A 12,941-nucleotide genomic window follows, 5' to 3' on the forward strand; every position below is an offset into this window, starting at 1 on the left:
AGACAAACCCAGGCACATGCGCCCCCCCTTGTACATCTGGCTTACATGGCTCCTAGGGAATTGAACTATACCAGTTTATATTCTCACCTATAATGAATATATATATATAATATATATATATATATATATATATATATATATATATATATATATATATATATATATAAATAGTGACTCTACTAGTTAATACCCCCACTTCAGATGCTTGTGCCATCTTGTGCATCTGGCTTATGTGGGTCTTGGGGAATCAAACCAAGCAAGGTCTTTTGGCTTTGTAGGCAAACGCTTTACTTGTTTTCTTGATGTTAGCCAATCTGAAGTGAGATGGAGTCTCAAATGATGGCTAAGGATGTTGAACATTTAAAAATTATTTATTGGCCATTTGCATTTCTTCTTTTGACAAAACTCTTGTTTAGTTCTAGCACCCCCCCTTTTTTTTTTCCTGAGGCAGAGTCTTACTGTAACTGAGGTTGATCTGGAACTCACAGTGATCCTCCTACCTCAGCATCCTGAGTGCTGGGATTAAAAGCATGTGCCACCATCCCTGGGTTAAGAGCCCACATTTTCATTGGGTTGTTTGATTTCTATTTTTAAAACATTTCTTAATTATTTGTGAGAGTAGCACAAAAAAAAAAAAAAAAAGAGAGAGAGAGAATGAGAGTGGGCATGCCAGGGCTCCTTGCTGCTGTAGATGGACTCTGGACACATGTACTTTTTGAGCCTGGCTCTCTGTGGGTACTAGGGAATCAAATCCATACTAGCAAACTTTGCAAGGAAGTGCCTTTAACTGCTAAGCTATCTTCCAGCCTCTTGTTTGATTTTTTTATTGTTTAGCTTTTTGAATATTTTGTAAAGATCTATTTTTATTTATTTATTTATTTGGGAGAGAGAGAGAGAGAGAGAGAGAGAGAGAGAGAGAGAGAGAGAGAGAGAGAAAATGGGCATGCCAGGGCATCTAGCCACTGCAAACGAACTCCAGATGCATGAACCACTGTGTGCATCTGTCTTATGTGGGACCTGGAGAATTGAACCTGGGTCCTTAGGCTTTGCAGGCATGTGCCTTAACCACTAAGCCATCTCTCCAGCCCACTTTTTGAATTTTTTTAATGTGCTTGGTTGTTGTCAATTCCTTGTTGCTGGCAGAAAACACCCTACCAAAAGCAGTTTATGGGAGGAAAGGGCTTATTTTGGATTCCAGACTCAAGGGCAAGTTCCATGATGGCATGAGCAGAGGGTGGACATCACCTCCTGGCCAACATCAGGGTGGACAACAGCAACAGGAGAGTATGCCAAACCCTGGCAAGGGGAAGCTGGCTAAAACACCCATAATCCCATCCCCAACAATATATCACCACCTCTAGTAGGGTCCAATTCCCAGATTGTCACCAGTGAGGACATAGCATTCAGAACATGTAAGATTATGGGGAACACCTGGATCAAAATACCACATAGATAGTAATCCTTTGTCTGACATATATCACCTTAACTGCTAAGCCATCTCTCCAGCCCTCATTTTCTTTTTAAGTAATGTCAGGTGTAGTCTTCTTCCAAAATATCGTTTTTCTTTTTTTTTTTTTTGGTTTTTCGAGGTAGGGTCTCACTCTGGTCCAGGCTGACCTGGAATTAACTCTGTAGTCTCAGGGTGGCCTTGAACTCACGGTGGTCCTCCTACCTCTGCCTCCTGAGTGCTGGGATTAAAGGCGTGCGCCACCACGCCTGGCCAAAATATTTTTTTTCTTGATTATATTTTTTTTCTGATTACAGTTTTAAAAAATCAGAAAATACTGAAAACAGTTTTAAAAGACTTTAGCATTTTGCTGTTTGTGTTTATTTTTTTCTATGTCTGTAATTGGCAAGTTGCCTCCTCTTAAGTTTCTCACTTTATAACTCCTATTTTTTGCTTTTCAGCTTATCCTAAAAGAACTCCTGTATCTCCGACAAATCTTTGAGGAAGAACAATGAAGGCAAGTATCTAACTCTTCTTAGCTAGTGAAATTCATTTGGTTCATTCCATTTTGTCCACCATATCAAAAACTAAAGAAGTTAGGGTTGGAGAGATAGCTCAGTTGACTTACAGGCATGAACGAACACTTGAGTTAATTTCCCAGAACCAAGGTAAAAAGCCAGTCGTCATGGTGTGCATGTGCTGTGGAGACTCAAACAAGAGGCTACTTGGGTCTTGGTGGTCAGCCAATATAGTCTATGGGATGAGTTTCTGGCCAGCTAGAGTTCCTGTCTTTAAAAAAAAAAATGGAAAAAATGGAAGTCATCTGAAGGAGCAACACTTGAGATTGTCCTGTGGTCTCCACGTGCATGCACACAGTGTATGAGCACCCACACACCCTTGAAAACTTACAAACTAACGCAAAAAAGTTGGAAATAAAGATTAAAAAACAGATAGTTTGTATGTTATTTGGGTAGTTTTGTAAAGTACCTTTGTAAACATTTGTTGGACTTTTAAAACACAATTTTTTCATTTATTTATTTTTTGGTTTTTCAAGGTAGGGTCTCACTTTGGTCCAGGCTGACCTAGAATTCACTATGCAGTTTCATGCTGTCCTTGAACTCACAGCGCTCCACCTATCTCTGCCTCCCAAGTGCTGGGGTTAAAAATGTGGGCTACCACACCTGGCTTTCATTTATTTTTTAAAAATATTTTATTTATTTATTTATTTGAGAGAAAGAAAGCAGATAGGGGCAGGGGAGAGAATGGACATGTCAGGGCTTCCAGCCATTGAAAACGAACTCTTGATGTCTGTGCCACCTTGTGCATCTGGCTTTACGTGGGTACTAGGGAATCAAACCTGGGTCCTTAGGCTTTGCAGGCAAGTACTAAAGTGCTAAGCCATCTCCACAGCCCAGCTTTCATTTATTTTTTTGTTCATTTTTATTCATTTATTTGAGAGCAACGGTGGAGGGGGAGAAGAGGGAGAGAGAATGGGTGCACCAGGGCTTCCAGCCCCTGCAAACGAACTCCAGACGCATGCACACCCTTGTACATCTGGCTAACGTGGGTCCTGGGGAATTGAGCCTCAAACCGGGGTCCTTAGGCTTCACAGGCAAGTGCTTAATCACTAAGCCATCTGTCCAGCCCCCTTTCATTTATTTTTGATACAGATTCAGAACAACTTATTTCTTGAGTATGAACTTACAGTGTATTATGTCTTTAACAAAACTATAGTGCAAAAATTGTTGAAAATTCTGAGAATTTAACAAAATTACCTGAATTGTATAGCCTGAGTGACTACTACTTCCTTGTCTTCCAATCTTTCAATCCCCTGTCCTCTTCATCATGTCATTTTACTCTCTGCTCCCTTTTCTACCTCCTTTATAATTCATTCGTTTATAAGAATATGATATTTTAGAGGTTTGTGAATAAAAAAAGCCAACATTTTCTTCGTTTTTAAAAAACTATTTAGCTGGGTGTGGTGGCACACGCCTTTAATCACAGCACTGGGGAGGTAGAGGTAGGAGGATCACTGTGAATTTGAGGCTACTCCGAGACTATATAGTGTTTTGCAGGTCAGCCTGGGCAAGAACAAAACCCTACCTCAAAAAACAAACAAACACCAACAACAAAAAACCTATTTATTTAAGAGAGAGTGCACATGTATGTGTATGCGCACACCAGGCCCTCCAGCCACTGCAAATGAACTCCAGATGCATGCGCCACCTTGCGCATCTGGATTATGTAGGTACTGACTGGGGAACTGAACCTGGGTCCTTAAGTTTCGCAGGCAAACACCTTAACCACCAACCTATCTTTCCAACCCCAACATTTCTATGTAAGAATGCAATTAGCTTTGCAGATGAACTTGTTTATATTAAGCCAGGGATCTAAATGTAGTTAATTGAGGAATTTCATAAACTGAGCAAGTTTTTATGCAAGCTTTATTGTCTTAGAGAACAAAGTGTATGTGTTGGGGAAGGTCCTAAACTTTTTGATAATTTTGAGTTCCTTTACTTCCTACATTCTTTAACTTTTTTTTTTTTTTTCCCTGTAGGGTCTTACCGTAGCTCAGGCTAACGTGGAATTTATTATGTAGTCTTAGCATGGCCTAAAATGGCGATCCTCCTACCTCTGCCTCCTGAGTGCTGGGATTAAATGTGTGTGCCACCAGGCCTGGCTTTAAAAAAATATATTTTTATTTTTGAGAGAGAGAGAGAATGGGTGTGCCAGGACCTTCTGCCACTGTGAACGAACTCCAGACACATGTACCCCCTTGTGGTGCATGTACAACATTGCATTCTTGTGCCTCTGTGAATATGGCTATGTGGGACCTGTAGATTTGAACATGAATACTTAAGCTTTGCAGAAAAGCGCCTTAACCTTTAAGCCATCTCTCTCACCCTTATTTTTTTATTTTTTATTTATTGGCTTTTCAAGATAGGGCCTCAGTCTAGTCCAGGTGGATCTGGAATTCACAATGTAATCTCAGACTGATCTCAAATTCAGGGATTCTCCTATCTCTCCCTCTTAACTATGAGAAGAGATTAGTTGGTATATATTGTTACTAGATTATCTTGGTTACATAGCCCCTTTTCTTTGTGATTATATGTAATTGAATAACTGTTAGTCTGGGAGGCAAACTCTTGAGGGAAGGTGAGGATAGTACGATTATACACTATTGGCCAAACTTCTGCTCATGGGGACCTCTGAGAAACTGCCAATAAGAATTTCTTGGCTGTCCCAGACAATAGCAAACGTATAATTAGAAAAAGAGTGAGAAGCCATGGTAGGATGGCAAAATTTCAGTGGGTCCAAAAGAATTTCAGTAAAAGGCAGTTGGATTTCCCATTCTCAAAGGTGCTCTTCATTTGCCTCATTGAGGAATGGCGAATCATAAGGTGTTTGGGGAGTGGGAGGGTGAACATCATTAACCCTGACACTGTTTATATTCATGATTTATGAAGTCAGGAGATGAGGAAACCTGCAGGAAAGAAAAGGGACAGTGAAACCACAAGGACAGTGTTCATGCTATGTGATAATGTTTTCTGAAAGCACTTATGAGGAAGTGAGTTTACATTCCTGTTCCTCTGAATTTCTGAAGCCCTTGGGAGCTCTTCATCTAGCTAATTCCTAGCTTCTAGATAGCCACTTGGTGGCAGTAGTCTGCATATCTCCAGAACAAGATATTCACAGTGTAGTATAGGGAGGGAGTGTTAAGTTTTTAAAATAAAAAACGTGGAAATACGGAAGAATCTCCTACATCATGTTTTGCCCTCTGAAATAACTTCTATGCATTCATACAAATTTTTGTGTGGTTGCTTTGTTTTTCGAGATAGGTTCTCACTCTAGCCCAGGCTGACCTGGAATTCACTATGTAGTCTTAGGGTGGCCTCAAACTCATGGTGATCCTTCTACGTCTGCCTCCCGAGGGCTGGGATTAAAGGAGTGTTCCACCATGCCTGGCTTCATTTATACAATTTTATATGTTTGCACAAACTCAATAAAAAGACAAATTTAAGAGCCCCGTGTGGTGGTGCATACCCTTTAATCCCAGCACTCAGGAGGCAGAGATAAGAGGATCTCAGTGAGTTCGAGGCCACCCTGAGATTACATAGTTTTTGAGACTCTACCTTGGAAAACCAAAAAAAAAAAAAAAAATTTTTTTTAAATTTAAATTTGTGTGTGTGTGTGTGTGTGTGTGTGTGTGTGAGAGAGAGAGAGAGAGAGAGAGAGAGAGAGAGAGAGAGAGAGAATATGAATGGGTATGCCAGGGCCTCTAGCCACTGCAGACAAACTCCAGTCACATGAGACACCACTTTGGGCTGCTGGCTTTACTTGGGTACTGGGGAATTAAACCTGGGCCCTTATGCTTTGCCGGCAAGCACCTTAACTGCTGAGCCATCTCTCTATTACCCCAAATAAACTTTTGATTGGGGCCATCTCTCTATTCCTCCACCCCAACATATGATTGTTGGTAACCATGGCATTTGTGCTGACTTTTGAGTTTCAGCTTCTTTTAACTCCCTGCATTTAGTACTGGTGTAGGATTGCTACTTGACCTTTTGTTTCTGTCTACTCTTGCATTATTTCCAGCTACTGTGTAACTACTTTTGAGTTTATGTAGATACATGGAAAACGTCTGTCAGGGATGATACTAATAAGAAAGGGATTCCTTTGAATTGGATCTCTTTTCTTTTCGTTCATTCTTTTTTTTTTTTTTTTTTTTTTTTTGAGACAAGGTTTAATTATGCATGTCAGGCTGACCTGAAGCTTGCTGCGTAGTCCAGGCTGACTTCAAATTTATGATTTTTTGCCTTAGCCACTGGGTGCTGAGATTACAGGTGTGTACCACCACACCCAGCCTGAATTTACTTTGTTGACAGCTGGTACTGAGCAGAGAGTTCTAGTCTCAGATGGCTGATGGAGACAGAATGCTTCGGCAGAGAAATCAATTTACAAGACTTTTCTTTCCTTTAGCCTCTCAAAAGAGCAAACCTATCACCTCTAATTATCATTGAACTTGATGAATATGAATGGTAACAAGAAATTCCCATTTGTCCTTTTAAATCCACATAGATTAGACTATCCATTGCTCACTGTTCTTTGAATTTACTCTAGTGAATTTTTACATGTGGATACTTAGTTGTGGTCTATTTTCTCAGCAGTGGTTGGCTGGCTTGTTCAGTCTGTTGCTATTATGGTGTCCATTCCAAGATGGCTCCCCTAGTATCCAGTTCTTCATATATTGAAACTTGTAGGTTTGTTTGTTTTTTTTTTTTTTAACCATTGCTTGTTTTTATTTTCCTTGTTCTGGGCTGTTTATTCTAGAAAATATAATCTACTATCTAAAAAACTATCTTTGAATCTTCTGATTAAAGATTGCTAAATGATAGTGGTTATTATTTTTAGCTAGCTGCATGTTTTCCTTTAATTCTAGCATTTCTGCATGAATATATAATACAAGATTCTGTCTTTTCTTTTTTTTTTTTTTTAAACATTAGGTAGGCATGAAGCCTCCGTCTCACAGCTGCATGCATAGTCACTGCTGAAGCAAATGCCTACCTAATTTGACAGTCTTGGTGTGTGTAAAATATTTTGAGTTTGCAAATAAGCATATTAAGCCTACTGATGGAGCCTTCAGGCAGTGAGCAGTTGTATGAGGACCCTGATCCTGGAGGCAAATCCCAAGATGCAGAGGCCAGAAAGCAGACAGAATCAGAACAAAAGTTATCTAAAATGACCCACAATGCTCTGGAGAACATTAATGTGATTGGCCAAGGCTTGAAGCATCTCTTCCAGCACCAGCGCAGGAGGTCTTCAGTGTCTCCACATGATGTGCAGCAAATACAGACAGATCCAGAACCTGAAATGGATCTGGAAAGCCAGAACACATGTGCTGAGATTGATGGTGTCCCCACCCACCCCACAGCTCTGAATCGTGTTCTGCAGCAGATCCGAGTGCCACCCAAGATGAAGAGAGGGACAAGCTTGCATAGTAGGCGGGGCAAATCAGAGGCCCCAAAGGGAAGTCCCCAAATCAACAGGAAATCTGGCCAGGAGGTGGCAGCTGTTATACAGTCAGGACGACCCAGGTCTTCATCCACAACTGATACTCCAACCAGCTCAGCTATGATGGAAATAGCTTGTGCAGCTGCTGCATGTCTGCCAGGAGAGGAGGCAACTGCAGAACGGGTAAGTCTATTCGATTTCTGTTAACTTGCTATTCTTACAGACTTGTGTGCACACACACATACATACAACCCCAACACAAATGGTCAGTTAAATTTCTAGGGTGTTCATGGTGTTTGAAAGCCACATGCTGCTGCCTTGGTCAACTGCTACAAAACTAGTCCAGTTTTTAAAGTGATTCTTGATTTTTAGCTAGATTTAAAACATCATAAATTGGGCATGGAGATGACCCCCTGTAATTCCAGCATGTGGAGGCAGGAGGATCAAGAGTTCAAGGTTGGCCTTGGCTACGTAGTGAGTTCAAGGCCAAATATATTTGAAGCCATCCTGGATTATTACAAGACCCTATGTCAAAAATAAATAAATAGCTGGGTGTGGTGATGCACGCCTTTAATCCCCAGCACTCAGGAGGCAGAGGAAGAAGGATCACTGTGAGTTCAAGGCCACCCTGAGACTACATAGTGAATTCCAGGTCAGCCTGAGCTAGAGTGAGACCCTACCTCGATAAACTAAAAATAAATAAATAAAATAAGATAAAACAAAAAATAAGTAGAAGCCTGGCATGGTGGTGCACACCTTTAATCCCAGCACTCAGAAGGCAGAGGTAGGAGGATCACCATGAGTTTGAGTTTCAGCCTGGGTCTACAGAGTGAGTTCCAGGTCAAATTGGGCTAGAGTGAGACTCTACCTTGGAAAAAATAAAAAAGAGTACAATTCACATTTGGCAAATATTTATTTATACCCATGTGTAAAACATGGCTGTGGCTTTTCCTGGATGATAGAAATGAGATTTGGCTAGAATAATTATATGTTGAACACAGAGATTGTTTTTTCCTTTTTAGATTTATTGATGGCAGTTTTTCCCTATTAGGGAAAAAAGGGAGGAAAAGTGCTAGAGAGATAGGTTAGCTATTATGGCACATGCCTGCAAAGCCTAAGGACCTGGGTTTGATTCCCCAGTACCCATGTAAAGCCAGATGCACATGAATCTGGAGTTTGTTTGCAGTGACTGGAGGTCCCAACACATCCATTCTATCCCTCCCTCCCTGTCTCTCTCTTTTCTCTCTGCTTGCCAAAAAATAAAAACTTACTGACATAGCCAAATGTCTTCAAAGCTATGTAAATAGTTTCACCTCCACATGTCTATTTGATGTGTGCTGATCAGTCACAGGAACATCTTGGAATTCACAAAGGCAGATTGATAGTAGTATGTATTTTTTTTTTTCTCAAAAGTCTGTCTTTGCCTCTCCAAGTGCAAGGACTAAAGGCATGCGCCACCATGCCCAGATATTGGCAATGTTTCATGTTTCCTCAGTATTACTTACATTTGAAAAATATCTTGAAGAAGTTTGAAATTTATTCAATTTTATTAATATTTTAAATAAGGCCAGTAACTCATCAAATACTTAATTTTGTGTTGTTTCAAGTAAAACTTATGTACATTTTCCATATTCACAAACATACTATAGATTTTTATTGATTATTATGCCATCTCTTGTCATATCATCATCTACTAGTCATGACATATCAGTCATTTTATATGTTGAGTTGGAAGGTAAGAAAATATTTAAATTGCAGTATAATTATCTTTAAAAAAAACAGGAGTGTACCTTTTGATAACTAATGATAATGGTAAGTACTATTTATTGTTTGCTTATGATATGGCTCATTTAAACATTCAATTCTAAAATAGTCAATGTTTTCTCATTTTTGTTGATGAGACAGCAACAAAATACAGGAAGTGTCCATGGTTTCATAACTAGCTTATTTTGCAAACGGAATGTTTCAGAACTTAAGTAATAAATGTAGAACATTGTTCTTTTTGTTTTTTGAGGTAGGTTTTCGCTCTAGCTCAGGCTGACCTGGAATTCATTATGTAGTCTCAGAGTGGCTTCAAATTCAACAGTGATCCTCCTACCTCTGCCTGTCTCAAGTGCTTCGATTGAAGGTGTGTACCACCATGCCTGCAGAAGTAGTTTTTATTAGATAAGTCTTAGTAGCTCCTGTGTTCTCTATACCATCTGAATTTCAAGACTGACTTTACCTCAGTAACGTATTTTCTCACAACAGTTTTATATTGTACATTGGTTTAAGTATTCGAAAAATAAAATGGTACGTGTTTCTTCATTTTATTAACTTCATTAGTCAGCTAATGACATTGAATTTATGTGAAAATTCAGGAATAAGTATTTCATATCTAAGGTGACCATATTTCAAACTCTCCTGTTATTATTATTATTTTTTTAATGGCTATCTTGGAAAATTACTGTTGTTTTACTGCTATTCATGCTTCAGATTTTCTAGGGTATCTTTGGAAACATTCTGAACCTAAACTCAATGAACTTATTTATTTATTTATTTTCAAGCAGAGAGAGACAGAGAAAAATATATATATATATTTTTTAATTTTTATTAACATTTTCCATGATTATAAAAAAATATCCCATGGTAATTTCCACCCTCCCCACCCCCACACTTTCCCCTTTGAAATTCCATTCTCCATCATATTACCTCCTCATTACCCCATTACAATCGAGGAAATATATTAATATGGGTATGCCAGGGCCTCTTGCCACTGCAAATGAACTCTAGATGCATGTGCCACTTTGTGCATCTGGCTTTACATGGATACTGGGGAATTGAACCCAGTTCATTAGGCTTTACAGGCCTGTGCCTTAACTGCTGAGCCATCTTTCCAACCCCAACACAATGAATTTCAGTGTAGTTTAGACATGGCAAATGATGGGACAGCATGTGTGTTATAAATGGTGCAGACATGTTGAGAAGAGAAGAATTATTTTGGGTTGAAGAGAGAAAGATTAGTGGGACTGGAGAGATAGCTTAGCTGTTAAGGCATTTGCCTGCAAAGACATAAGGACCCAGGTTCAATTCTCCAGTATACACATAAGCCAGATGCATAAAGTGGTGCATGTGTCTGCAGTGGCTAGAGGCCCTCATCGTTCCATATTTTCTTTCTCTCAAGTAAATAAATGAAAATAATTTTTGTTGTTGTTTTTTTGAGGTAGGGTCTCACTCTAGCTCCGGATGACCTGGAATTCACTATGTAGTCTCAAGGTGTCCTTGAACTCATAGCCATCTTCCTATATCTGCCTCCCAAGTGCAAGGTGTGTGCCACCACGCCCGGCTCACCAGCTCAGTAAAATATTTTTTAAAAAGGAAGCTTAATGGATAAAGTGCACTTTGTTTTGAGATTCACCTGATAAAGAGGATCCAGATAGATATGAGAACATGCTGTGGTAAAAGTGGTTATTTCAGACAGAGGAATGATTTGGGAAAGGAAAAACAGGGTGGAGGGTGGGGGGGGGGAGGAAAAACAAACATTGGTAGGCTAGTTAGTTGGTTAGAATGACCAAAGAAGCATCCCCATTGTTTAGGATCTTTGTAGAATGAAGAGGAGGTATAAAATTGTCTTTCCTTTTCATGTTCTTCCAGTGTGTTTGATCAGACTTTTGAGTGCCTGTTTACTCCTATTTTAGGCACCCTGCAAAAAAAAAGGTATATGTTGAATAAATGGATAAAAATCTTGCCCTTGTGGAGTTTACTGAGTAGAAAGGGGAGATAAATAAAACATAAGTAAAATACCCAGAGTATGTGAGTTACAAAGGAAGAACTCTTTAAGTAGACTGATAAGAAAAGACCTGATCAAGAATTGATATATGAGCAAAGGCCTAAAGGAGGTGAGGGAACAAACCAGGTGTCTGGGAAGACAGCCTGCCAGGCAGAAGGAAGATAATTCAATGGAAATGTCCCAAAGGCCTGAACCATAAAGAACTTGTACTGAAAGTTTTTTTTTTTTTTTTTTTTTTTTTTTAATTTCATGGTAAAAAGACATTGTACACCCAGGCAGGAAGTTAAAACCTTTCTGTATGTATGCCAAATGGGTGAAGAGCAATACTTGGAATAATTTTTATTGATAAGAATTTGAAGGGCTGGGGAGATGGTACAGCAGTTAAAGATGCTTGCTTGTAAAAACTGACAGCCCAGGTATGATTGCTAAGTATCCACTAAAACCAGATGCACAAAGTGGCACATGAGCTTGTTTGCAGTAACAAGAGACTCTGGCACACCCATACACACACTTTCCCTTTCTGTCTGTCTCTTTCTCTCTGAAATAAATAGAATATTAAAAAAAAAAAAAGATTATCTAAGCCAGGAGCACGTATTTAATCTCAGCACTTGGGAGGCAGAGGTAGGAGAATCACTGTGAGTTTGAGGCCACCCTGAGACTACATAGTGAATTCCAAGTCAGCCTGGACTAGAGTAAAACTCTACCTCAAAAAACCAAAAACAGCAACAAAAAAGATTGTTATCTATAGTAGTATTTAAACTGCTGTTGTAGTTTGAGTGTTAATACTTTCATCTTCATAGGCTTATCAGTAGCTGTAGTCATGTCTATTCTGAGGCCCTCTTTCATCCTTTATCAAAAATATATTTGTTTTCTTTCTACATATGTGCATGTATGAATACAAACAAATATTTATACCATTTATTTATTTGTACCAAATATTTATACCATTCAGACTAATTTCTCAAGGAAGTATACAAAGACTTTATTTTACCAGTTTCTTAACTATCTCTTAAATATCTCTAAATTGTGCATTATCATTTTGAGATATGAAAGATACCAAAGTCGTGTTACTACTTTGTTCTCAAAGGCCTTACAGTCTTGTTGAGGATGTTAAGGGTTACCTAAGTAGCAGCTTAAGAAACAGTGTGCTGTAATGTATGAGGTCCAGAAGTCAGGAGCTTGTGGTTTTAGATTCTAGTTCTGCTTCTGGTATAAATATCAGTGTGACCTTAAGGAAATTTAATCTCTGTAGGTTTCATTTCCTTTAGTTCCAAAATGAAGTCATTCTGTTAGATAATATCACTTCTAATTTGAAATTCTGTAAACATGTTATACTTCCCTTTTTTCTTGGCACATTTAGAAAAATTAAAATAACTGTATAGCAAGGTAGGACAAGCTGATCCAGTCACTGTAGGCCTTGCCAGTCCTCTTGGGGAGCTGGATTGACCAATAGCTACAACATACTTATAATCTATCCTCAACAACTAAAAACCTTTAGTAAAGAACAATAATCAGATGTTACTGAAATTAAAGGCAGTGCAAGTCCAGAGAAGGAGAGCTGAGTATGTAGACATTCTCTGAGAATGTGTGCCTTGCAGGATGTTTGAGGAGCATGAGACCCAGTCAGTACAAATCTTTTCCATCATGAGACAAAATATATGAAAATAGTCAAGTAGCTGCAACAACAACAAAAACAGCAGAAACACTCCAAAA

General features: G+C 39.0%; 1 protein-coding gene across 2 annotated transcripts in view; it reads left to right on the forward strand.

Moving 5' to 3' along the window:
• Nucleotides 1-12,941, forward strand: part of Tmcc1 (transmembrane and coiled-coil domain family 1) — a 170,493-nt gene that overhangs the window by 50,015 nt on the left and 107,537 nt on the right. Inside the window, exons 3-4 of one of the 2 annotated variants that reach the window (XM_045133589.1) lie at nt 1,909-1,964; nt 7,380-7,642. In XM_045133589.1, the coding sequence (XP_044989524.1) occupies nt 7,421-7,642 (222 nt within the window). In that variant the 5' untranslated portion in view covers nt 1,909-1,964; nt 7,380-7,420. Of the gene's footprint in view, nt 1-1,908; nt 1,965-6,955; nt 7,643-12,941 lie in introns of those variants that run through there. The other variant, XM_004651578.2, reaches the window with a different exon arrangement.

Source organism: Jaculus jaculus, chromosome 14, assembly GCF_020740685.1.
Source record: "Jaculus jaculus isolate mJacJac1 chromosome 14, mJacJac1.mat.Y.cur, whole genome shotgun sequence".
Classification (NCBI taxonomy): Eukaryota; Metazoa; Chordata; class Mammalia; order Rodentia; family Dipodidae; genus Jaculus; species Jaculus jaculus.